This window comes from Mustela lutreola, chromosome 14, assembly GCF_030435805.1.
Source record: "Mustela lutreola isolate mMusLut2 chromosome 14, mMusLut2.pri, whole genome shotgun sequence".
NCBI classification, from domain to species: Eukaryota; Metazoa; Chordata; class Mammalia; order Carnivora; family Mustelidae; genus Mustela; species Mustela lutreola.
Genome location: NC_081303.1, coordinates 74,567,490 through 74,591,551, shown reverse-complemented (window position 1 = coordinate 74,591,551; position 24,062 = coordinate 74,567,490). Strand labels below are relative to the sequence as shown.

General features: G+C 60.9%; 2 protein-coding genes across 3 annotated transcripts; one reads left to right on the top strand and one right to left on the bottom strand.

Moving 5' to 3' along the window:
• Positions 1–1,143: 1,143 nt before the first annotated feature.
• Positions 1,144–10,628, top strand: HCN3 (hyperpolarization activated cyclic nucleotide gated potassium channel 3). The gene is made up of 8 exons (XM_059146424.1): positions 1,144–1,554; positions 4,648–5,077; positions 5,929–6,090; positions 6,401–6,619; positions 7,014–7,160; positions 7,506–7,746; positions 8,513–8,677; positions 9,095–10,628. Exons 1-8 carry the CDS (start codon positions 1,271–1,273, stop codon positions 9,790–9,792), a joined length of 2,346 nt encoding a protein of 781 aa, XP_059002407.1. The 5' UTR covers positions 1,144–1,270; the 3' UTR covers positions 9,793–10,628.
• PKLR (pyruvate kinase L/R) lies at positions 10,616–18,643 on the bottom strand. 2 transcript variants are annotated; one of them, XM_059146428.1, is made up of 11 exons: positions 18,501–18,643; positions 17,302–17,484; positions 15,358–15,449; positions 15,120–15,251; positions 14,820–15,006; positions 14,185–14,455; positions 13,913–14,063; positions 13,472–13,624; positions 13,225–13,391; positions 12,385–12,566; positions 10,616–11,797 (listed from the first exon to the last, which is right to left on the bottom strand). In XM_059146428.1, the coding sequence occupies exons 1-11, from the start codon at positions 18,598–18,600 to the stop codon at positions 11,691–11,693; spliced, it is 1,725 nt and encodes a 574-aa protein (XP_059002411.1). In that variant the 5' UTR covers positions 18,601–18,643; the 3' UTR covers positions 10,616–11,690. The 2 variants fall into 2 exon arrangements, with proteins under 2 accessions (XP_059002411.1, XP_059002412.1); XM_059146429.1 differs by lacking the exon at positions 18,501–18,643 and adding an exon at positions 17,935–17,980 and having other exon boundaries at positions 10,618–11,797.
• Positions 18,644–24,062: the final 5,419 nt, after the last annotated feature.

The following is a 24,062-nucleotide window of genomic DNA, read 5'->3' as shown; positions in this document are numbered from 1 at the left end:
TAGCCCCCAACTCACAGGTCGCACACGAGGGTACGCGAGTGGTTAACCAGCTGAACTGAAAAAGGAAAAAAAGGATAGTCAGATGCGATGCGATGAGTTAGCCAGAAGTGGTTTAGGGAAGGTTCCCGAAAATAAGAGAGGAAGCGTAAAGAAGGGGCTGACGGGACAGACCGGAGGGTCCCTTCCTCTTCCGCTAACACCCTCCCAGACCGTCCGTGCGCGCAGCAGGCACTGACTGCGTGTCCGGCAGGTGCCTGGCCCCTGTTCTTCAGAGCCCTCGGGTGCAGTGGGAGAGAAAGCCTCGTGGCCACCGCCATCGGGCGTGCTGTAGGAAGCCTAGACCAGACCCCGGCTGGGAAAAGGAGACTTGGCAACGTGTTTCTGGGTTTCCTAGAGGAATGCCCCGGGAGCCAGCCGTCAGGAGGCGCTGGACAGGAATGCCCCGCAGAAGAGTATTTGCAGAGGGCTGGGGGCAAGGCAGAGCACAGCATTTCAGCACGACCGACCGGAGGCCCGGCTTCCCAGGAGCGCCATCAAAGCGAGGGGAGGAATTCGAGATGTTTAGGAGCTTCTAGCTCTTGTGTGTGTATGCGGGCATGGGCGAGACGGGCTTTGTGGCTGGGACCCGGGTATTCATCTTTGTGTCCTCAGCGTCCACCCCGTGACGGGTAGGGTTACTCTTGGTGAAGGCTGGCGCGTGGACCCCGGAAATGAAACACTAGGGGGAGAGGGATGGAGGAGACGGAAAGAAAGGAATATGCCTGGGAGAGTGCTGAGAAAGAAGGTGAAATGCCCGAAGTCCGGGAGTAAGAGCGGCCATTCCCGCCTCTTCCACTGGTCCCCAATGCCTCGCCCGGGGACCTTCAACTACCTTCCAGTTTTCCCGCCACTCGGGCGGCTCCGCCTCCCTGGCGCTTATTGGCTAAAACCCCACGGACGCTAGGCCACGCCCCCTCCGTGACTTTGGCTCGCGTTTCCCCGCAGCCTCCTCCTCCTCCTGCGCTTCGAGCTGCGCCCCCGCCTGCCAGGCCACGCCCACGCCCACGCCGGAGTCTTCCCAGGAGGCGGGCTTCGTTGGCCCCGCCCCCTCCGGAGGCGGCTCCCGCCAGGGGGCGCCGCGCAGCCCGCCCGCAGCCAGCGGGCGAGTCTGGCGCACACACCCCCTCCGCCCGGCGCGCCGGCAGCTCGGAGCCCGTACTCGGGGAGGGGCCGGGGTCCCGGATGGCCGCGGCCGGGTCTACGAGGCCAAGCCTGTAAGCCAACGGGCATCATGGAGGCAGAGCAGCGGCCGAGGACGGGGGCCGACGAACTGGCGACCCCTGAGCTGGAGACGGCGCCTTCTGCTGCCCCCGCGCCGGCGGCCGCGGCCTCGGGACCGCTCCCCGGGCCCGCCTCGGGGCCCGAGCCCAAGAGGAGGCGGCTCGGGACGCTGCTCCAGCCCACGGTCAACAAGTTCTCCCTTCGCGTGTTTGGCAGCCACAAAGCAGTGGAAATCGAGCAGGAGAGGGTCAAGTCAGCGGGGGCTTGGATCATCCACCCCTACAGCGACTTCCGGTACTGGGGGCCCGGCAAGGAGGGCGGGGGACACAGAGCCCACCCCCAGGGGCCTCGACACGGGGGCAGGGTCCGCCCCCCCTCCACGGACACTCCATTTCCGGCCCAGGGGTCCTGGGGTGGGATGACAGAGTCACTTCCCCCGATCTAGCCTGGGAATTCTTGGGCGAGGGATTCCCAGCAGGGAGGCCCTCGGTGCCCTGACACCAGAGCAGACACCAGGGAACCCGGCACTCCCCCTGGACCACACGATCTACGGGAGTCAGGGACCACTGCCTCCTGCAGTCCTGTCTGCTGGGGATCTGGGAAATTATGTCATGTTCCACGGCTCGGGGTCAGCCTGAGGGAGAAGCCGAGCTCCCGTATCTCCCACCTCGCACTTGCACCCGCAGCACCCGCACAGGTCAGCAGGGCCGGCTACCTGGAGGATGGGGGGGTGGGCGGGGGGCAGCAGCCGTTCTTGTCGCTGTCCCTGGTACTGAAGGCGGGATGCCCGCAGGGCAGGGCCGGGACTCCGAGCGATGGAGGCAGCAGGGCTGGGGCACCGCCGCCCTCGCAGGTGACTGTCAGAGAGACGTAGGGACGGACGGTGGAGGTGGGGCTATTTCATAGTCCCCAGCAGGCTGTACCTCTACATCAAGGTCGCTAGGGGAGGAGAGCAGCCCTGTCCTTGGGGAAAATGAAGGACAGCTTTTGGAGGAGGCAAGGATGTGTCCAAAGCAGTAAGGTGGGGAGCAGAATGAGCAGGAAGGGTGAGGCGTGAATCAGGAGCCTGGAACACAGTAGGAGACCTGGACAGCACTTGGAGTCCACAACCACACACTCTCCCTAAATGCTCCTCTTTCTCCCATTGTTCCTTCCTCTCCCCTCTTGACTGCCTTATTCCCACCTCACCGGGGCACCTGTTCTAGCCTCCGGTGGTCTCCCTCCCCTCCTCCACGTCACCCTCAGATGTCACCCCAGAAGCCATTTACCCCCTTATTATCATGCTTCCTCCCTGTCCTCTCTCCTGCATCACCCGCTAGGCTTGTGACTGCCTGTGAGTCAGGCTGTGAAGATTCTGCACGGCTGGGCGAGCCCTCCTCGCCTCTCCTCCCCAGGCTCACAGTACAGGATTTCTCCAGTGGCCCAGGAGGTGGAGGAAGAGGGGCTCAAGGATTTGTCCTTGACGGAAAGCACACATTCTGAGGGGCTTCCTGGAGGCCTGCATTTCGGAGCCCCCATGTTTCTTTCGGAAGCTGAAAAGATTGATTTTGTAGTCAGACTCAGAAGGGGCTGGGCCCTGGTTTGATGCTGTGATTAGGTGTGTCCTGCAATTAAAACCACCATAGCTGGGGTACTTGGGTGGCCCCCAGTTAAGTGTCCAACTCTTGGTTTCGGCTCAGGTCATAATCTGAGTCGTGAGATCGAGCTCCACATCAGGCTCCACACTCAGTCTGCTTAAGACTCTCTCTTCCTCTCCCTCTGCCCCTCCCCTGCCTCTCTCTTTCTCAAATACGTAAATAGATCTTTAAAAATAGAAATAAAACCACCATAGCTAATGGGGGCCCTAGAAAGTCCAGTGATCTCTGAATGAAGGCTTCACCTAGCTTCCTCCTGACCTCTTCTTCCCACAATCCCACCGCAGCTGTGTGGCCCTCTCCTGCCAGTACCCTTGCCTGGGCTCAGCCAGGGCGCTAGCCAGCATGGAGGGATTAGGGAAGGAAAGGAGTGCAGAGCTTTAAGCTTTGCTGCCTGGGGATCTCCTATGGAGCCTCTCTAGGCAACCCTGTCTGAAGGGCTGGGGTGGGGGGTGGACCATCCCTAAAAAGCTCAGTTCAGAGAGAAAGCAGAACAGAGCACCCCACCCAGGGACATAGGCAAGCAGATCCCAGCAGAGAACCAGGAACCATGGGTCCAGCTGTGTTGGGAAGGAGGGTTGGGGCAGGAAGGGCGTGAAGTCTTAGACCAGCAATGGGCAGAGAGTTGGAGATGGAAGAAGCAGCAACCTCTTCAGAAATCTGGGAACAAAAGGTGGGTGAGTCACAAAACCAGCTAGTGCTTCTACAGCACTGTCTTATCCATTGTCTCAGGGGGTATGTTTTCGACAATGCTATGGGGTTAGCACAGGGTACTTTATCTTTTTTTAACTTTAAAAATATTTAACGATAGTGACATAAAGCACGTACATGGTAAGACATTACGTATATATTATACATGTTAGAGAGATACGTGTGTGTGTAGTGGGATATATATAGTAAAGATACCTTTCCAGGAGGTACAGATACAGTGGACATTCTACATAGTGGTACAGTGTATGCTGGAATATTCTATTGCATATATACTCAAAATACATGTGTGTGCACACACATATACACACACGTACATACACTCAAGTATACATGTACATACACTCAAGTATACATAACCACAAAACACTCCTGTGTGTAACAGCCGCCCAACAAGGAGAGACTACCTTGCCCATACCCAGAAGCTCCCTTACTGCTCTCACAACCCCTGCCCTAACCTACTATTCTAATTTCTGTGACACTCATATCCTTACTTTTTTTTTTTATAGTTTCACCACTTTTCTGTGAATCTCTAAATAATGCAGTTTAGTCTTGCCTGTGTTTGACGTTTGTGCAAGTGGGACCCCCCAGTATGTATCGTTTTGTTTTCTCTTTTGCTGAGCGCTAGAGCAGTGCGGTGCACTGGTGCTGTGGGCTGTGTCTGTGGGTCATCCCCGGGAAAGAGTATATCACTGTCTATGACTCCACGCTGTTTAGTCTGGTTACCCACATTTTTGTACCAATGAACGTTTCGGATTAATTCCAGATTTCATGCTGCTGCAGACAACCCTGTGTGTCTCTCCTGGACCACATGCTTCCCTGGAGCGTCAGTTACTTAAAATGGAACCCCTGGGTTGCAGGGAATGCAAATGTGTAAGGTTATTAGATAATACCAAACTGTTTTCCCACATGGTGGTCCCACCTTCTGCCCCCACCAGCTGTGAAGGGTCATCACGTTCCCCAGCCTTGGCCGCGCCGGCCTCGCTGCTGTCTGTCTGGCTGGGGCAACCTCGCGGTCTCACTCCCCGTCCCGCCCCCACCTTAGGTTTTACTGGGACCTGACCATGCTCCTGCTGATGGTGGGGAACCTCATTGTGCTGCCTGTGGGCATCACCTTCTTCAAGGAGGAGAACTCCCCGCCTTGGATCGTCTTCAACGTCCTCTCCGACACCTTCTTCCTGCTCGACCTGGTGCTCAACTTCCGCACGGGCATCGTGGTTGAGGAGGGCGCTGAAATCCTGCTGGCCCCACAGGCCATCCGGTCGCGCTACCTGCGCACCTGGTTCCTGGTCGACCTCATCTCGTCCATCCCGGTGGACTACATCTTCCTGGTGGTGGAGCTGGAGCCCCGACTGGACGCCGAGGTTTACAAGACGGCGCGCGCCCTGCGCATCGTACGCTTCACCAAGATCCTCAGCCTGCTGCGGCTGCTCCGCCTCTCCCGACTCATCCGCTACATCCACCAGTGGGAGGAGGTGGGGCGGGGAGGTGGGCAGGGGGGTTCGCGGACTCCGCAGGGACTGCGCTATGGGTGGGGCTCCTGGTGACTTCATGGGGGGAGGCGGCTGGGCGGGCTGTCTCCAGATGGTGGGGCAGAAGCAGGCACAAGGAGGGTTGGCCCCCCACGCCCCTGAGGGGAGGAGGGTGGAGCACAGCTGCGGAGGAAGGCCTGCGGGTTAGCTGGCCCCTGGCAGGGCAGGAGGGACTGGGAGAGGAGCAGGACGCGGGAGGGCCTGGAGTTGCAGCTTCAAGGGGGCAGAGTTCAGTGGCTCAGAGAGTGGGCCCTGCAATCTCATTGCCTGCGATCCTAACCCCGTTTGACTATTTACTATAGGAGACTCGGTTTCCTCTTCTGTAAGATGAAGATGTTAAATAGACTTATGTATGAGAAGGCTGTAAGGATTCAAGGCAGTAAAGCTGGTAAAGCTCCTGGCACCGGGCCTGGAGCCCAGCAAGTTCTCCGCTAGTGTTCTGGGAGGGGAAGGGGGCTGTCAGCGTGGACGCCTGCGTGCACGCCTTAGGGGCATTGCGCTGAGAAACACCCTCTTTCTCTCTCCCAGAGGGCACAGCCTGGGCAGCTTGTGCAGTAGAGTTTTTTGAGTTTCTGCTGTGACACTGATTCTGGGCATGGGACCGGCACCGATTTCCCGTATCTGTAAGATGAGCGTAGTAACACAGCTGACTTCCGTTGGGCTGTGGGGCTCTGTAGGAGTGAATAACAGTCGTGCTTAAGGAAATTCGTGGGGGCTGGGGCTAGGCAGAAGAGGAGGACCAGCGGGGCCGGGGGGGGGTCCTGCCCACAGCAGCCGCTGCTCGGACTCCTCAGATCTTTCACATGACCTATGACCTGGCCAGTGCCGTGGTGCGAATCGGCAACCTCATTGGAATGATGCTGCTGCTGTGCCACTGGGACGGCTGTCTGCAGTTCCTGGTCCCCATGCTGCAGGACTTCCCTCCCGACTGCTGGGTCGCCATCAACCACATGGTGGTGAGGACTCCCCGCAGCTCTGTCGCTTGTGGGCCTTCTCTGGGCTCTTCCGCCCAAACACCAGGGTCAGGAGGCGGGAGACGATAGAGTAAGGAGGTGGGGGGGTGAGAAGGGGGAAGGGGGGGCTACCTAGAGGAGGAGCTTTCCTGTTGTGGGGAGCAGCCACGGAGGGCTCCTCCTGCTACGGAGAGGCCGCGTCTGCCCCGGAAGCCCCCAGAACCAAGTGGGGGGGGCAGGCGGAAGGACCCAAGGATGGAGGGTGCAGGAGGAGACTGAGGCGCCTAGCTGGGTGACGCGCTCTGCCCTCCAGAACCACTCGTGGGGGCGTCAGTATTCCCACGCCCTGTTCAAAGCCATGAGCCACATGCTGTGCATCGGGTACGGGCAGCAGGCACCTGTGGGCGCGCCCGATGTCTGGCTGACCATGCTCAGCATGACCGTGGGCGCCACCTGTTACGCCATGTTCATCGGCCACGCCACGGCGCTCATCCAGTCCCTGGACTCTTCCCGGCGTCAGTACCAGGAGAAGGTCAGCAGGGGCGGGAGAAGGAAGGGGTGGGCATGGCGGCCCGGCAGAGCGGGGGACAGCCCCGCCTGAGGCCGATTCTGACACATGCCCCTGTTGGGTCTCCATGTCCCTTCCCTGCCTTGTGTCCCTTTGTGCCATGCCCCCGTGTGTAACTGTTTCCTTGTTTGGACCTATGTCCCTGTCCTTGGACCTTTGTCTGCCTACGTCTGGGTTTTCCTGGGACTGTGCCGTGTGTCTTCCCCATGGCCGGCCGTCTGCCCTCGTGTCTCTGTTTCACCCCTCTGGATCTGCCCGGTGCCTGTGGTCATCCTTCCACGTGCCCGCCCCCCCCGACCCGCGGCCTGCCCTGCACCGGCTGTGACCGCCGCCCACGGGCCTCTGGCTGGCCCTCCAGTACAAGCAGGTGGAGCAGTACATGTCCTTCCACAAGCTGCCGGCCGACACCCGGCAGCGCATCCATGACTACTACGAGCACCGCTACCAGGGAAAGATGTTTGATGAGGAGAGCATCCTGGGGGAGCTGAGCGAGCCGCTGCGGGAGGTGGGTGGGGCCTGTGGGGCGCCCTCCGGGCTAGGCCTGCTGGCCAGGGCCTGCGGAGGACCTCATCAGAGCCAGGACTGGGGAAGGCTTATGGGGACTAGGGTCTTTCTGGAAGGTCTTACGGGGAGGGGCCGCAGAGATCTCTGTTTGGGGGGACGGTCCTGCAGGGGCTTATGGGAGAGCTTGGAAGGCAGGAGCTTAGGGCTTGTCCCAGGCTGACTGCAGAGTCCCTGTCCTTTGGCAGACCATGGCCCCAGGGGTGGGGCCTCTGGGAATGCATGAGCTCAAGGGGGGCACCTCGGCGCAGGGGGCACCTCCAGCTTGACAGGCCCCTCCCCTGTCCAGGAGATTATCAACTTCACGTGCCGGGGCCTGGTGGCCCACATGCCGCTGTTCGCTCACGCTGACCCCAGCTTCGTCACGGCCGTGCTCACCAAGCTGCGCTTTGAGGTCTTCCAGCCGGGGGACCTCGTGGTGCGTGAGGGCTCCGTGGGCAGGAAGATGTACTTCATCCAGCATGGGCTGCTCAGTGTGCTGGCGCGCGGCGCTCGGGACACCCGCCTCACTGACGGATCCTACTTTGGGGGTCAGCAGGCCTCGGGGAGGTTGGGGGGACTGGAGCAGAAGCCAGAGGGCGATTGCTTCCCTGGATCAGGGTCCCTGCCTGGCTGTGTGCAGAATCCCCAGGCCTGCTTACCCAGAGTCTCGGGGCCTGGGGCTCCACGGCTCTAACTCGCCTTCTAAGGGAGTCTGGTGCGTGGCCAGCTTCACAATTTTTGGGCCAGTGGGCCTTGTCGAACCCCAAAGCAGTGAAACCCAAGGACCTTAGGAGATGGCGGAAAGACAGGAATAGAGCTGGTCCAGGGGCTTGAGTTCCGGAGCTCCCGGGGGATATGCCCCCACGCCACCCCACGCCACCATGCAAGGGTCAGGCCGGGGCACTGGGGGCCGTTCCACCAGAGGCTGCCCAGGGCCACTTGAGCCTCTGCCCTGTCTCGGACCCCAAACCACCTGCTGCCCTCTGGCCCCGCCGTGTTGCCCTTTGCCCGTGGGCACTGCTTTCCTCGGTTGCCCTTGGACTTCATCCGCTGCCCCTGGCCTTCCCCTTGGGCCAGAGCAGGGGAGTGGGTATGAATTAAGTGGAGCGGGATCACCAGGCACGTGGGGGCCGGAAAGACCCACCGTTAATCAGCTTCAGTCTGGAGAGAGTGTGAGGGATTGTAACGTCGCCTGTGCGGAGAAAGACAATCCTTGGGGTGTTTAGGGACCTTGGTGTGGGTGGGGAGGAGCCTGAGGAGCGAGAGGGAATCCTGGGGCCGGTGGTTCTGAGGACCTTCTCCCACCTCGGACAGAGATCTGTCTGCTGACGCGGGGCCGACGCACAGCCAGTGTCCGGGCGGACACCTACTGCCGCCTCTACTCGCTCAGCGTGGACCATTTCAACGCGGTGCTGGAGGAGTTCCCCATGATGCGGCGGGCCTTCGAGACCGTGGCCGTGGATCGGCTGCGCCGTATCGGTGAGGCTGGCCTGCCTGCCCCTGGGGTCCTGGCTGTACCCCCGCCCCACCCTATAGCAAGGCACCCCTGCCTCCCAGGGTCCGGGCTCTAGGGCATCAGCGTCACACCCCAGCCCACCCTGTTCTCAGCAGATGCCCCCAGGAGACCTTCAACACCGTGCCTTACTGTCCTTGTCACTCAGTGTCTCCTGCCCCTGGAGATGTGGCCCCGAGTCCCCGTGCGGAGAGTCCTCCTTCCCCGAGTACCTGTCCCCAACCCGCACCATCTCGGATATGTACTCTTGTACTCTGGGCCCTGACCCTCTTTCTCCATCCCCGCCCCCCCCCCCCCCCGCGGTCCTCCTCCTGCTCTCCGGTACCCGACCTTCCCCTTGGACTCCTTCCCTCTCCTCCCCCTCCCGCTGGGACCCCGTCTAGGCAAGAAGAACTCCGTGCTGCAGCGGAAGCGTTCTGAGCCCAGTCCAGGGAGCAGCGGGGGTACCATGGAGCAGCACTTGGTGCAACACGACAGGGACATGGCCCGGGGCGTTCGGGGCCTAGCCCCGGGCACAGGAGCCCGGCTCAGCGGGAAGCCGGTGCTGTGGGAGCCACTGGTGCACGCACCCCTGCAGGCAGCCGCAGTGACCTCCAGTGTGGCCATCGCCCTAACCCACCAGCGGGGCCCTCTGCCCCTCTCCCCTGACTCTCCGGCCGCCCTCCTTGCTCGCTCTCGACGCTCTGCAGGCTCCCCAGCCTCCCCACTAGTGCCTGTCCGAGCTGGCCCTCTGCTGGCCCGGGGTCCGTGGGCCTCTACCTCCCGCCTGCCCGTCCCACCTGCCCGAACCCTCCATGCCAGCCTGTCCCGGGCCGGACGCTCCCAGGTGTCCTTGCTGGGTCCCCCCCCAGGGGGAGGTGGACGGCGACTAGGACTTCGGGGCCGCCCACTCTCAGCCTCCCAACCCTCTCTGCCTCAACGGGCAGCCGGGGACGGCTCTCCTGGGCGCAAAGGCTCAGGAAGTGAACGCCTGTCCTCCTCAGGGCTCCTGGCCAAGCTTCCAGGGACAGCCCAGCCCCCCAGGCCATCAGTGCCTGAGCCAGCTGCCCCTCGGGGCCCCCAGCTCTCTGCCAACATGTGAAAGCCCTGAATGAGCTCTTGGGGGCAGCGGTGTGTACCCAAGGGCAGAGGCCTCTTGGGAAAGGCCATGGAGACCTAAAACGTGGCCCTGTGGAAATATCTCCCTTTGCTACCAAGAAGATGGTCTCTGTCCTCAGCTCAGGCCCCCTGCAGCCTGTCTGAGGTCCTCCTAACCCATTCGCCCACCATCAAGGTACTGAGCGCCTACCATGCTCAAGAACTGGTCTTCACTGCCAAGTACAATGACTCCAAGGCCTCTGAGGAGGGTGTTCCCCGGGCATGGTCCTGCCAGGTGCAGGCTCAGGCCCAGGTCCCCAACTCACCAAGCACAGCCCCTTGCCACCACCGTCACTGCCAAGCAACTACAAGTCTCTGTTTCCCACCAGTGAGTGGCCCTGCAGGTGCTGTCGGCTGCGTCTGTGCTCTGTGTCCCCATCACAGCTGGGCACCGTCAGCCCCCCGTGCCTCTGCTGCTGTCGACAGACATCTTGGCTCCCCAGTCTGGGCCTCTGCCTTCACTGCCATGTGCGGGCCCTCCCCCTCCCTACCTCCCCAACGGAGAACTCGTCTCCTGTCAAGTCCCTTGCATTAGCTGCCCCCGGGCTAGAACTGTCTTTTTGTAGACGGGGTGGGGGGGTCTCCTCCCTGTGCCCCTGTCCCGCTGGGGTCCCCCTCGAGGCTAAGGGGTGGTAGGCACCTCCCTCTTTATGTGCCGGCCTGGATCTCCCCAGGCAGGGGCACGTGGCTGAAATCCTCAGATGGCATCTTTCTTTCTTTCCTCCCTCCTGTCCTTTCTTGTTTATTATTATTCAATCACATAATAATTGTATTTATTCATTTGCTAGTTTCATTCATCATTAGTTCATCTTATTCAGCCTTCCGGTGTCCTTCCCCCCCCACTTCTCCTTATAGGGACAGAGGAAGGAGCAGGGCCCCCATGCCAGCTCTTGTGGTCCTGGCTCAGCGCCAGCACCGGGCAGCAATCCTTAGCCTTCTCCCAACCTAGGGAGCGACCTAGGGAGTGGCCGGAGAGCTACCCCAGCGGGCGGGGAGGACTCTTGCTACTTTTAGGGGTTTTAGCCCCTCTGAGTTTACTGCCGGTGCAAGACTGAGGGGAGGACCCGAGGTATCCGAGGCTGGGGAAGGGTAGGCGCGCCAGTACCAGGAGAAGGCTCTTGCCCCTGTCCTCTGTCCCCATGTCTGTTCTACAGTATCAGCGAATGGGGACCAGGACCCGAAATCTTTCCGTTTGAGTAGAGTGTCCTGGGGTTATCATTGCTCCCAAACAGCTGGGTTGAAAAGGAAAATAGAGCTACTCGTTTGGGCTCCTGTTTGGTGTGGGGGAGCACAGCATGAAGCAGTTTCTGGTGCAGGACAAGGCCGCAGGGTATCGGGAAGCAAGGCCTGAGGTGGGCAGGGAGGGGCCTGCAAAGCCCACAGAGCTTGTGGAGATGAGCCCCGCCCCCGTCTCAGGCTCCCCGGTGCTCATCCAGCCTCGCTTCCCCAGAAGGGTGGCGCTTGATGTCACTGTCCGTCACAATGGAGGAAGAGGGGGAGCTGTCCCCGGGGCAGGGGGGTGCTCAGATCGTCATGGGGGCCACATCAGAGAATATCAGAATGCACGATAGTGATCTTGTGGGGACTGCCCTATGCCCCTCGCCTCACCCCCCCCCCCCCGGGTACAGGAAGCCCAGGGGAATCAAATTAACCAGCTAAGCTAGGATTAGGGGATCAGAGCATCTTAGGGCCCAGCTGAGAGCTCGGGGCGCAGGGGCTACTGCTGCCAGATGTCCTGTGCTGCTCTGGACACAGCCCTCCAGGGCCTGCGTGAAGGGGCAGGGAGCAAGTGTGGCCCGGGCAGGGGGTCTGTGGGGGGAGGGGGCTGGCTTGCAGGGTGTCTCAGGATACGCTCAGAACTCGCATGATGTTGGTGTAGCCAGACCCAGGTCTCCAGCCTGTCACCACGATCACCAGGTCCCCCACGCGCAGGAAGCCGCGGAGCTTTCCTGGCAGGGGCACAGAGAGAAGGTGACAGTCAGACACTGAGGGACGGTGGCCAGCCCTGTTGTGAGAAGCGGCTACCGCCCTCCATCTCCTCCAGGGCAGCCCTGAGGGGCCCTGGTGATGCTGTGGGGACCGCAACCCCTGCACGACGCTAGAGCAGGCGTGTCCCGGGCTGGCATGGGCTGTGCGGCTAAGGAGCCACACTGTCCACCTCTGTGGCTATGCTGGAAGAAGAGGTGGCGTATGATCAGTCAGGAAATCAGTTTCGTTCCAGCCTGGGGATGGGGGCCCGGCTCCCCCTTGGGCTCTCACCTCTTACTCTGGCCGCCTGTGCGGGCAGCAGCCAGGCTGACCTCTCCTCTACTGCCCCCCTCCTCAACATGCCCCCCGGCCCCTGCCTCCTCCCCAGCCTGTCCCCCGAACCCCGGAGGCCAGGACATCTCTGTGTCTTTGTGAACCTCTCAGAGAGACTCTGGCACCAGAGGAGAGAGGCAAGGCTCTTTGAGTGGGTGTGGAAGGTGAGGTCAGGAGACTGAAGATGCCAGTCCAGGGCCGGGAGAGCAGAGGGTAGGAAACATAGACGGCTCACCACTTTCAATGCCAAATTGGACCCGGCGATCCACATCGTCCGCCCAGATGGTCTCTGGAGGTTCACTGTAGAGCAAGGGGAACACCCCCCGGCACAGGTGGGCCTGCCGAGCAGCCTGGGCAGAGCGGGTGACAGCAATGACCGCTGCCCGAGGTCGGTACCGAGACAGCAGCTGTGCTGAGCTGAAGGGGTTGGAGAAGATCTCAGAACCGGGAAAGGGGGTGGAACCAGGAAACGGGTTTGGGTTTCGGGACCCAGGAGTAGCAAACAAGCTGTGTGGCCCTGCGTGATCGATCGATCATAGTCCTCGGGGCCCTGATTTTCCCACCTGTATAATGGGCATAAGAGGGCCTACTCTCCTCACCACACAAGGCAGATCAGAGACAATGAAGGATAGAGCAGAGCAGATAATAAGAAGTTTCTTGAGAGGCATAAAGCCCTTCTGAGAAGGTACCTAGACCTAGTACTTAACTCACAAATGTCTCTTGTTAATCCTTGAAACCCCATGAGAAAACGGAGACCTGCAGGGGATCATAGCTGATTTCAGAGCAAAGACCTGGACTAAGGCCTTCTGGGCCCTTCTGCAACACCTCAGCACTGCAGGGCTCGTGGGCTAAAAGCAGGGCCCTAAAGTGTCCTGACGCCCTTGCAGCCCCCTGGAGCTCACTGGGGCACTTCCCCATGCCCCAAGATCTGCCTCTCCTGGCCTCCAGCTACCTCTCCTCGTGCCACAGAATGATGCTCTTTGTCTCCTACGTCAAGACAAAACCCAAACCTGGGGCCCATCCCAGCCTGCCCCTGGCCCAAGCTGTGTCTTGGTGTTGCCAGGGTCCATCTCACCGGCCAGTTGTGGTCAGCACGACGATGGCAGCCGCACAGCACTTGAAGGCGGCCTCCACGGCGCCTATGGCTGTGACCTCAGTGGGATCGCGGCTCAGGGGTGCGGCCCGGCGCAGCTCCTCAAACAGCTGCCGGTGATACACTGCAGCCTCTGCCTCCCGAGCTATCTGCAAGCACCCAGAAGTCAGCTGGGGGCGGGGCCCTGGGCGTGGGAGGGGCTTGGGGCCCTGGCACCCGGAGCTCCTACCGCGTGCTGCATTTTCACTGCATCCACTGGGAATAGGCCCTTGGCGGTCTCCCCCGACAGCATGATGCAGTCCGCTCCGTCCAGCACAGCGTTGGCCACGTCACTCGTCTCTGCCCGGGTGGGCCGCGGCTTGGTGATCATGCTCTCCAGCATCTGGGGGACATCGGGGGATCCGAGCTAGAGACTCCCATCTGACCTGGGACCCTGCCCCAGCTACTTCTCTGCCACCCTCAGAGGGCCCCGAAAGCCAGGGTCATGGTCACAAAGTATGCGATTCTGGTTCCTTATCTGAAAATGAGGCTCAAAGAATCTCTTCCCAACTTCGTTGTTTGAGGATCAAACATGGGACAGCAGAGCGTACTTAGACCTGAGGTGTGGGTCCCCACCCTCAGGCATCCCTAACACCGAGAAGGCCCGGGGCCCCGAGGGCTCACTCCAGACCTGTGTGGCGCAGACGACCGGCTTGCCCGCCAAGTTGCACCGTCCGATCATCATCTTCTGGGCAAGGAAAACCTTCTCGGCTGGGATCTCAATGCCCAGGTCACCCCGCGCCACCATGATGCCATCGCTCACCTCCAGGATTTCATCAAACCTGAGCGGTTGGGGGAGTCAGGGCTGGGGAAGAGCCAGGAGATTCCAGGGAGAGGAAGACTGGAGAAGAGGAGGGTGGTGGGGAGGGCTAGGGCCTGCGAGGGACAAAAGCCAAGCCTCACTTCTTCACGCCTTCGTGGTTCTCAATTTTGCTAATGATCTTGATGTGACGTCCTTCGGGCCCCAGAGCAGCCCGGATGGCGGCCACGTCACTGGCTTTCCGCACAAAGGAGGCAAAGACGATGTCCACGTTATGCTGCACCCCAAAACGGAGGTCCAGAACGTCCTGCTCAGACAGTCCGGGCAGGTCCACCTCGGCACCTGGCAAGTTCACACCCTTCCGGCTGCCCAGGAGGCCGCCGCTCTCCACCTGGGTCTCCAGCCCATCTGGACCTGCAGGCATGGAAAGAGCCCGCTCAGGTCAGGGGTGAGCCAGGGGCACGGTCCGGGAGAGGGAACCCGGGTGTTGGGACCCCAGGAGATCAGGAACCCACGTCCTAGTGTCTCTCCACCCTCGGCCAGGCCTGCGTCCGGAACAGGCCCGGGGTGGAGGTCTGTCCAAGAGATAAACCCGGCAGTCCAGCCCCCCCCCCCCCCCGCCAGGGTTGAGCCCACAAGTCTGGACCCCAGGAGCTTGGGGGACAGGAGGGGAAGGGTGCTGGCCAGGGGAGAGGGCAGCGGGTCTACCGGGCTAGGGGACCCAGGGAAGGGAGTATGCCCGCGTCCCCGCTTGGCTGGGGCAAAGGCTCATCCGCACCGATTTTCTTGACCTGGAGGGAGATGAGCCCGTCGTCTATGTAGATGCGGCCCCCCACCGACACGACCTTGACAATATTGGGGTAGTCCACCCACACGATGCTCGCGTCCCCCCGCGTCCGGAACGCCGGGTCCACCGTCACCAGCACCCGGGAGCCCTTCACTAGCTCCACCTCGGCCTCCGGGCCCTAGGGGCGGGGCCAGAGTGGCCTTGAGACCCGCCTCGTGCCCCGCCCCCGTCCCGCCCCTCGCACAGCAGGGGTCACCCCGGGAAGCCCGCGGCGCGGGGTCCGACTCTCACCCCCCGCAGGACGCCGGTGCGTATTTCCGGTCCCTTGGTGTCCAGGGCGATGGCCACCGGCCGGTAGCCAAGCGGAGAAGTCGCAAAGCTCTCCGCCGCCTCCCGGATGTTGGCGATGGACTGAGCGTGGTACTGGGGGGAGCGGGCAGCGACGTCTGGGGAAGTCGGCCAGGACCCCCACCACCCCCGGCCGCCCGCGAGCTTAGCCCCGCCCCCTCCCCTCAGCCCCGCCCCGGACCTCGTGGGAGCCGTGCGAGAAGTTGAGGCGCGCGATGTTCATCCCGGCCTTGATCATCTCCTTGAGGCGGTCTACCGCGTGCGAGGCCGGCCCTGCAGCGGGGACGGGGAGGCCGCTCAGACCAACGTCTGCCCGTCCGCGGCCGCCCCGCTGCCCGGCCTTTACTCCGGCGCGACCTCCGCGCACAGGTCAGCCAGCACCTGCTTGCCCGGGGGCGTGCGGGGCCCGGGGCCGGGCGTCCTGCGCGCGGCTGAGCCGGCCGTGTGGGCAGCGGGTGGCCGCGGCGGAGGGGGAGCCCCCCGGCGCGTGAGGGGCCCGGCAGGAGGTACCGTGCCCGGTGAGGGCATCTGGGGTCCGTCTGGGCCCGCAGAGCGGAGAGGCCGTACGCACGGCGGAGCGGCGGCGGAGCTGGCCGCGCCGCTGGGGGCCCGCCGGACCCGCCTCCAGTCCCTGCCCAAGGCCCGCGCGCGTGAGGCCCCTTTCTCAGCTGCTGGAAGGCCGAGTGGGCACGGCGCCGGCCTGTGGCCCCAGCGGGCGCCCCGCTGTCGGTCACGGCCGTCAGCACGGACCCCGCGGCTCCTTCGTCATGACAGAGCCCGAGCCCCAGGACCCTCCGTGCTCGCGGCTCCGGCCTCGCTCCGGCCCGCTTCTCCCGGGCTCTCCCTCCCGCCCGGCGCGGGCCTCTCTGCTGCCGCTCTTCCTGCCGGGGTCGCCAAGAACCTGTGCGCCGCGGCTGGATGCAGGGATCGCTTCTCGGTGCGCATCCCGGCCGGCGGGTCCACAGCTCCGGACCCCGCGCTGGCCGCGCCTCCCTCACCGGCGCGCAGGGCTTCCCCACCCCGCCCCCCACACTAGCTGCCTCATTCTCCCTCTGTCGTTTCCCCTTCGCTCTCTGGGTGGTCTCACCTAGTTTCAGGGCTTTAAGTACCATCTACATGCTGATGACTCCCACATGGGTATCTCCAGCTCAAACCTCTGCCCCAAACCCAGACTTGTGTATCTGATCACATCTGAAACGGCATGTGCGAAGCCCAGCTCCTGATCTCCTCCGCCCGAAACCTCTGCACGAAGATCTTTGCTGCTCCGTTGATGATGCGTCCTTCTAGTGCCTCACGCTGAAAGCCTTGGGCCCCTCTCTGCTCCCCTCCCCATGCAAACCATCTGGAAATCCAAACAACTCCATCTTCCAAATGCACTCGGAATCTGATACCGTCTGACCACCGCCACTGCCCCCGCACCTGGTCTGAGCCAGAAATGCCACCGCAGCCATTCCTGCCCTGGCCCCAGGGCTGCCCCAACCTCTTCCTAGGCGGTCCGTCACAGCATAAGAGCGAGTCACTCTCCCAGCACTGGCAGCCCTCTCCCACTTCTCCGAGGAAAACCGAACTCAAACTCTAAGAATGGCTTGTAAGCCCTGACCTACTCCCTACAATGTTTTCATTTTGCTACTCTTTCCCCCAGGTGGTTTCTAATGGTTCCAGCCTCTTCGACTCGGGGCCCTTGCACTGGCCGCTTCCTTGTCTGGAACCCAATCCCCAACCTTGAGCGCGGCCTCAGCTCCTTCACGCCTTTGCTCAGATCTAATTTTCTGAACAACCTCGAACCTCTACTGCCCCTTGCAATGCTGTGTTCCTTGCGTCTATAGTTCTTACCACTTTCTCACATATTAAACAATCTTTTTCTTTTTAAGTTAGTATGTGTGGCATTTGTTGTCTCCCCCAGCTAGACAGTCAGCCCCTCAAGGATGGGGATCTTTGTTTACATGACCGATCAGCTCCCAGGGACCCAAACCTTGGCTACCAGACGCCCCACCAGTATTTGCTGAATGAATGACTCTGTTAAACACAGAGTGGTCTCAGAAGAGACAGTAGGTGGGGAAGCATCTTGAGAAACCTTTGCGGGATCCTCTGAGGGTTTCTCTGATTCTGGGCTGGGGGCACTCACCAATGGTGGCAATGATGCTCGTGCTGCGGGCTGCCACGGGCTCCGAGTCAATGTCCAGCAGGCAAAGGTGCTCGAGGAAGGTGTCTGCCATCGCGGCCGACAGCTGCTGCCGCTGGAAGAAGGCTGTGCCCAGCTCGTGGGTCAGCTGGGCCACGCTGGCCCGCCGCAGGTACCCCGCTGGCCCTGCAGTGGAAGAGGGCTGTGTGGGCCGCTGCCACACCCCACTCCCTTCACCTCAGCACACTCCAAGTCCCCTCTGTCCGAGCCAGGTTTCACGGAGCCCTTCCTAGAAGACGGCACTACACAGACGTTATCCGAGAGACGGGCTTCACATCCAGGCCTGGCCGGCTCTAGGCTCTGGCTCTTGACCAGCCAGCTCTCCGAGCCCTCCCAGCCCCGACCCCTGCCCTTCAGCTGCTGCCTTCCCACAGCCTCAGCCCTTCGCTCTAGTCTGGAGCTGCTGCTCACGCTTGCCCTGTCCCCTTTCCTAAGCTCCCCGTTTTCTTCCTTCTAATTGGCTGGCTTCCGGACCCCCTCCTCTGAGTTTCCCCAGTCCTTTCAAGGCCGCTCCAGTCCTAGGATCCCTGTGGCTTGCCCCGGCCCCGCCCGGAGGAGGCCCGGTCCCAGCCATACCCTCCATGGCCCTGAGCCCCTGTCCCTGGGGGTCTGCTCCACGCTGTCCGGCCAAGGGAGCGGTCCTTTCTGCTGGTTAAAATGTCACGACCAGGGGCCAGAGTCCAGGCAGCACGGGAGTGCCTCGTGGCTCCCAGGCTGCAGGACAAGCACCCCCCCCCCAGCCCCGCCTACAGAGGCAGAGAAGAGGCTCAGACCAGAGCCCAAAACTGAACACAGGGGACACTCCAGTGAGCAGAGACCCCCACCCCCACCACTGAGGCCCTCTTGTCCAGCAGCAGACATTGGTCATGTGTGTCCCACCCCCGCTCCTGACTTCCACCCTCATTCCCCACCCTGTTCACTGCCCCCCCCTTTTTTAAATATTTTATTCATTTATTTGACAGAGAGAGAGAGATCACAAGTAGGCAGAGAGGCAGACAGAGAGAGGGGGAAGCAGGCTCCCCTCTGAGCAGAGAGCCTGATGTGGGGCTCGATCCCAGCGCCCTGAGATCACGACCTGAGCCGAAGGCAGAGGCTTTAACCCACTGAGCCACCCAGGTGCCCCTGGCTTCCCCTTTCCTTACCTCCTGGAGCCCCGATCAGGATGGACTTTGCTAAGTCCCTTTGGGACTTAGAGATCCTTGAGCAAAGCTCTTGGGCGTGTATGTTCTCCTGGCTGGACATGCTTACAAAGCGAGAGGCTGTGGAGAGAGGGGGCGAGAGGACCGAACTGCTGGTCTTATCTAAGGGAGACAGAGAAAAGAGAAGGGGCACACCCAGCGGGCTGTCCCTGTGGCCACAGAGTCCCGCCCCCCAACTTGCTGGCTCACCGCCCCATCTTCTGGCATACCCCCTCTGTCATCCATTTTTTCTGATAAGTTTCCAATTCATTCACGCTGTCATCAGCCTGAATAGAGATTTTGGTGACACGGCCCCCTTTCCTTTGTACTTTGTTGAAGTTAGTCCGAGATCAACGTAGGAAGGAGGGGGTGACGGTGGGGACTGGAGCCTGAAGGAAGGGGAAGGCAGCCCCGTGAGAATGTGGTGGGGTTCTCTGGAAGGCTTTTGACAGCATCACTGCCACTGTCACACAGGCCCCGTTCGCTCGCTGGCCAGTATTTGCTGAACACCTATTCTTCCGGGTCCCAAGGAGGCAATGATGAGCAAAACAGGGCCTTTATCCCTCTAAGGGATTTCCAGTGTGGGGACACTGACAATGGATAAGCACCGCTGGGGCACCTGGCCGGCTCAGTAGCAAGAGTGTGCGACTCTTGATCTCAGGGTCCTGAGTTCAAGCCCCAAGTTGGGAATAAGAGATGATAGATAGAAACCTTAAAAAAATAAATAAATAAAACAAGCACCAAAACAATGAACATACAATCACAAACTTGGTGTTTTTGTAAGGTTTTCTTTTTCTTTTCTCTTTTTAAAAAGATTTTGTTTATTTATTTGACAGAGAGATCACAGGTAGGCAGAGAGAGAGAGGGGAAAGCAGGCTCCCCGCTGAGCAGAGAGCCTGATGTGGGGCTCCATCCCAGGAGCCTGGGATCATGACCTGAACCGAAGGCAGAGGCTTAACCCATTGAGCCACCCAGCTACCCCTAAGGTTTTCTTTTCTTTTCTTTTCTTTTTCTTTTTTTTTTTTTTAAGAGAAAGAGCACTCTTGTATGTGTGTGAGGGGAGGGGCAGGGGGAGAGAATCTCAAGCCGGTTCCCTGCTGAGCCCTGAGCCCAGGCTGGAAGCAGGGATCTGTGATCTCACAACCCTGAGATCCCGGCCTGAGCCACCCAGGTGTGCCCATAAGCACAAGCTTTGTAAGTGCTGTTAAGGACGGGACTTGACCGGGGCACAGAACAGCAGAGCCACCTGGGAGAAGAGAGAGACCCGTGTTGTAGATGAGGCGGACTGGGAAGGCCTCTGACATGGGGTAGTATCTCCGCTGACACTGGAAGGACTAGAAGGATCTGGTGGGGACAACTTGAAGGGAGCAGTTTTCTGTGGGGTTAGGGGTCTATCTGCGGCGTCTCTGAGGAAGGAAAAGGCCCAGTGCGACAGAGAGAGAAGGCTGCTCTGGGACGGCGGCCTGCAGGGAGCAGGCGGCAGGCTCCGGGCGCGCGCGGGCGCTGTCCCTGTGAGGCTGGACACTGGAAGCAGGAACTTGGAGGGCACCAGGTTCAGCCAGCGGCTGACAATACCCAGCACTTGCTCTAGATCCCTCCAGCTGGCAGGTGGAGATCATAGAGCAGCAGTGAGACCGGAGGCTGCAGGAGTGATCTAGGCAGCAGGCGACAGCCTAATGGCAGCAGTAGGCACAGTGAGAGGGAGACAGATCGGAGGGGTCTCTGGAGAAGGGCGCAGAGGGCAGAGGGACAGATCGGGGAGCGGGGGAGGGAGGCTTCCATCCCCTGGAGGGCGCTGGTCTGGTACGATCAGCTGGGGAGATGGCAGTGCCACTTACTGAGACCCGGGGAAGGACAGGTTCGCAGCGGAAACACGCAAGGTTTCAGTTCTAGGAAGGCTACGTTCAAGATGCCAATCAATCAGAATCAACAGGCAGACAGTAGGACCTGTCCACCGAGCACTTGTGGCGGGCTGGGACAGTGTTCTACATCTCCCGCGCAGCTTCTCTATCACCATGACAACCGGGAAGGAAAGGGGGACGGAGAGCTGGTTTGACAGCGAGGGAGCTGAGGCTAGGACAGTGGGCGAGGCATCTTCTGCCACTCCAGATCCTTTCTCCACCTTGTCCACTCTGTCTGGGGCTGGGAGGCTGAAGGCCTTGCCCAGGGCTTCTGTTGGGCTTGGCCAAGGGCACCAGTAGAAGATGAGGCAAGAGGAGAGGAAGGCTGGGGTTTTTCCCTCTCCTTCTGGCAGCCAGGTTGTTGGAGGTCACAGCTCCTGCCAGGGACCCTCTCCAGATTCTAGGACCCATTCTCTCCCCATGCTCTGGGCTCCTAAAGGTGGTACTAAGCCCACTGTTATGTAATGCTGTATCCCTGGGGGTTTAGCAGCATCTGTGCACACCGTGGGATATAATCCTGTTAGGAAGCATTACTCAGTGTATCTGATTTGAGAGAGCCCTCGGTTTCTGATGGAACCCTGCCTGATATGCTTCGTCTGGGGCTAAAACCCTTGTGGGCAGCAGAGCTGGCAGTCCGATTCAGTGTGGTTGCTAGGGCTGAGCCGTAACCACTAACCTCCATCCTGACCCTCAGACTCTGAGCGGAACAGAAAGAGGTTAGATAGCAGGAAGGACTTACAAGAGGAATGAGCCTGGGATCCTAGGCTCTGTTTATAGAAGACAGAACAAATAAAGATAGTTGAAAGATGTAACCAGAGGGAATGTAGTAGACTTTAGGGATCGGGGAATTAGGCCTTGTGCTTGTGGCTTGGGGAGGGACATGGGATGTTTAAGGTTGGCCTGGGGATTTCAATCTCATTCAAAGACCTTTTGGGAGGAGCAGAATCCCAGAGAGCCAAGCCCGGAGGAGCTAACAGACAGTGCGGTTGGTGCCCCAAAGCAGCCCCTGTCCTATCCAAAAGTTTTGACCTCAAATGAGGTCAAAGAGGAGAAGCCCTGGGGCTGACCCTGGGTCCACAGTGACCACACCACGTGAGGGCTGCTCTGCACTTTGTCCCGGGGTCACGCAGCCCTGTGCAGGTGGCTCGTGGGTGACAAAGCTGGAGGGACCAGCAGGCCTACAGGATCCAGGCCTCCGCTTCGTGTCACGAGGGCCCCCGCAGGCTTCGGCGCGCACAGAGCGGCCCCACCGCGCCAGACGCGCACAGGCGCGCGCTTGCATGCGTTCTCGGCTCGTGCCCTGCCCCGCGCGGGCTTCCGAGAGCCCGACCGGCCCGACGGGGCAGAGATAGGCCTGCTGCCCTTAGAGTTCGAGAAGTGCGCCTTCGGGGCGCAGTGGGGACAGGAGGAGGGGAGGGTTGTGGGTGACGGAGGAGCTCCCAGGGTGCTTTCACGGAGGCCGCGTCAGAGCTGAAGGGAGGCAGGGGCGGACTGGCCAGCGCCGGCACACGCGCCCTACTGGGACACACGGACACAGGGACACACGCCAGCGGCCGCCGCCGCGCCGCACGCACGACAGCAGGCGGCCTGCAGGGGGCGCCCGAGAGCCGCCCCAGGGGCGCCGAGCGCGCCCGCCCCCGGCTCGGCCCCGCCCCCGGCTCGGCCCCGCCCCCGGCTCGGCCCCGCCCCCGGCTCGGCCCCCTCCCGCGCGCCCGGCCCCGCCCCTGCGCGCCCAGGCCCCCCAGCTTCCCCCCGCGCGGCTCTGGGCGGACGGTCCTGGGGGTGCGGGGGCCGTGCGCCTGGCCACTCGCCTCCGACCGCCCCGCCCGCGGCCTCATTCGGGGGTGGCCCTGCGTGTGCGCTTCCAGCAGGTCCCTGGACTTTGTGCACGTGCCCTCATGGTGATTTGCGCGGACACTTGGGCAATATTCAAGCCTCAGAGGTGCAGCCGCTCCAGGACCCCCGCCGTGCTACCAAAATTTCTGTATCTTCTCTCAGAAACGGATCACGCAGTCACAAACAATATATGCCCCCTTTTATAATATAGGAACATTTTACTTTGTTTTATTTTTATTTTTTTAGTTTTGTTTATTTGACAGAGATCACAAGTAGGCAGAGAGGCAGGCAGGGGTGGGGGGGGCAGGCTCCCCGCTGAGCAAAGAGCCAGATGCAGGGCTCGATCCCACCACCCTGGGATCATGACCTGAGCCACCCAGGCGTCCCTATTTATTGCTATTATTTTTAGTAATCTGTGTCCGATGTGGGGCTCAAACTCACAGCCCGTCGGAAATCAAGGGCCGCCTGCTGTACTGAGGCGTCAGGGCTTCCGGAAGCTTCCCTGTCAATGCAGGTGGTGGCTGGGTACGAACACCGCATTCTGTGACACCCCCCCCCGCCCCCCGCCCCCATGGGCTTCTCGCATAGGAACGGAGGCCTTCCTTTGGGGCACCATTTCGATTCCCTGAAATCCGCGGTGGGAACTCTCACTTGCAGGAGAGGAAACTGCCCAGAGTCAGCACCCAGGTCTCTTTTGGTGTTTTGAAAAATTGTAGTAAAATATCCGTAAGAAGAATCGGACTGTTTACCAGTTTTAGGCATATGGTTGAGTGGCTTCCAGTACATTCACCATGTTGGGCGACCACAATAGTAGTTCCAACATGGTTCTCTCCAACTCAACCAGAAACTGCGTCCCCATCCAGCGCGAAGTCCCTGCTCCCCCCGCCCCCCAGGCCCCAGTGACTGCCGTTCTGTCTTCTGTGTCCGTGGATTTGCGGACTCAGGACCTTGTGGAACTGGAGTCACTCGCTGTCTCCTCCTGACTCACTTATGCCACTTGGCGTGTTTCCGCGGCTGCTCCAGACTGCAGCGTCTCTCCAGACGTCTCCTCTTCTTCGGACCGAATAATGCTCCATTGGGTCCGGGCCACACCTTGTTTATCCCTCTTTCTGGGAACCGGCCCTCTGTCTGTCTCCACCTTCCGGCTGTGGTGAGTGGCGCTGCATGGACGGGTGTGTGGGCCCATGGAACCTTCTGGAAAGGCCCGCCACCCTCCCCGCAGCTCTGGTCTTGCCTGTGGGGCCGGGCGGACAGCTCCACCCTAGGGAGAAGAGAGACGGTGGGAGAGCCTCACATGGGGACAGGGTCTGGAGAGGGGGTAGAGGGCACAAACCTGGTTCGTGGCTTGACCCCACCAATCCCAGAGTGCAGGCTGAAGGCCTCAGGAGGCCCTGCTCCTTCCCAGTCCTCCCCCACGAAGCCAGTCATGCTGGCCCTGGTGACGTGGGAAGCAAAAGACAGAAGGGAAATGATTAAATCTCACTGCCCTCGGCTCATTGACAAGACCTTGAAACAGGGAAGAGTGACCTCCCTCTGGGGACTCAGCTGCCTTGCGCTGAACTTTGCTGAGGGCAAAGGCAACCTTAGCCCAACTGCCTGGACCTTGTAAGTCCGCGGTAACATACCCGAGATTCCTCTGGAAACCTCCGCTACCGCTCCCCGCCGAACCCTCCCTAACCTTCTCCCGGCTCGGACGCCTGATGCCTCCCGTGCAGCTTTCTGCCCGCGGGGCCTGTCCCTGTGATTTCATAAAACTACCTTTTTGCACCAAAGACATCTCAAGAATTTT

Excerpts from the sequence above, each read along its gene's own strand:
- HCN3 (XM_059146424.1), top strand. The coding sequence starts at position 1,271 with ATGGAGGCAGAGCAGCGGCCGAGGACGGGGGCCGACGAACTGGCGACC. Across the intron at positions 1,555-4,647 it reads CACCCCTACAGCGACTTCCG|GTTTTACTGGGACCTGACCA; the intron begins GTACTGGGGGCC and ends CCCCCACCTTAG. Across the intron at positions 6,091-6,400 it reads TCGCCATCAACCACATGGTG|AACCACTCGTGGGGGCGTCA; the intron begins GTGAGGACTCCC and ends TCTGCCCTCCAG.
- PKLR (XM_059146428.1), bottom strand. The coding sequence starts at position 18,600 with ATGTCCAGCCAGGAGAACATACACGCCCAAGAGCTTTGCTCAAGGATC. Across the intron at positions 13,625-13,912 it reads CGGTCGTCTGCGCCACACAG|ATGCTGGAGAGCATGATCAC; the intron begins GTCTGGAGTGAG and ends GATGTCCCCCAG. Across the intron at positions 13,392-13,471 it reads CAGTGAAAATGCAGCACGCG|ATAGCTCGGGAGGCAGAGGC; the intron begins GTAGGAGCTCCG and ends GGGTGCTTGCAG.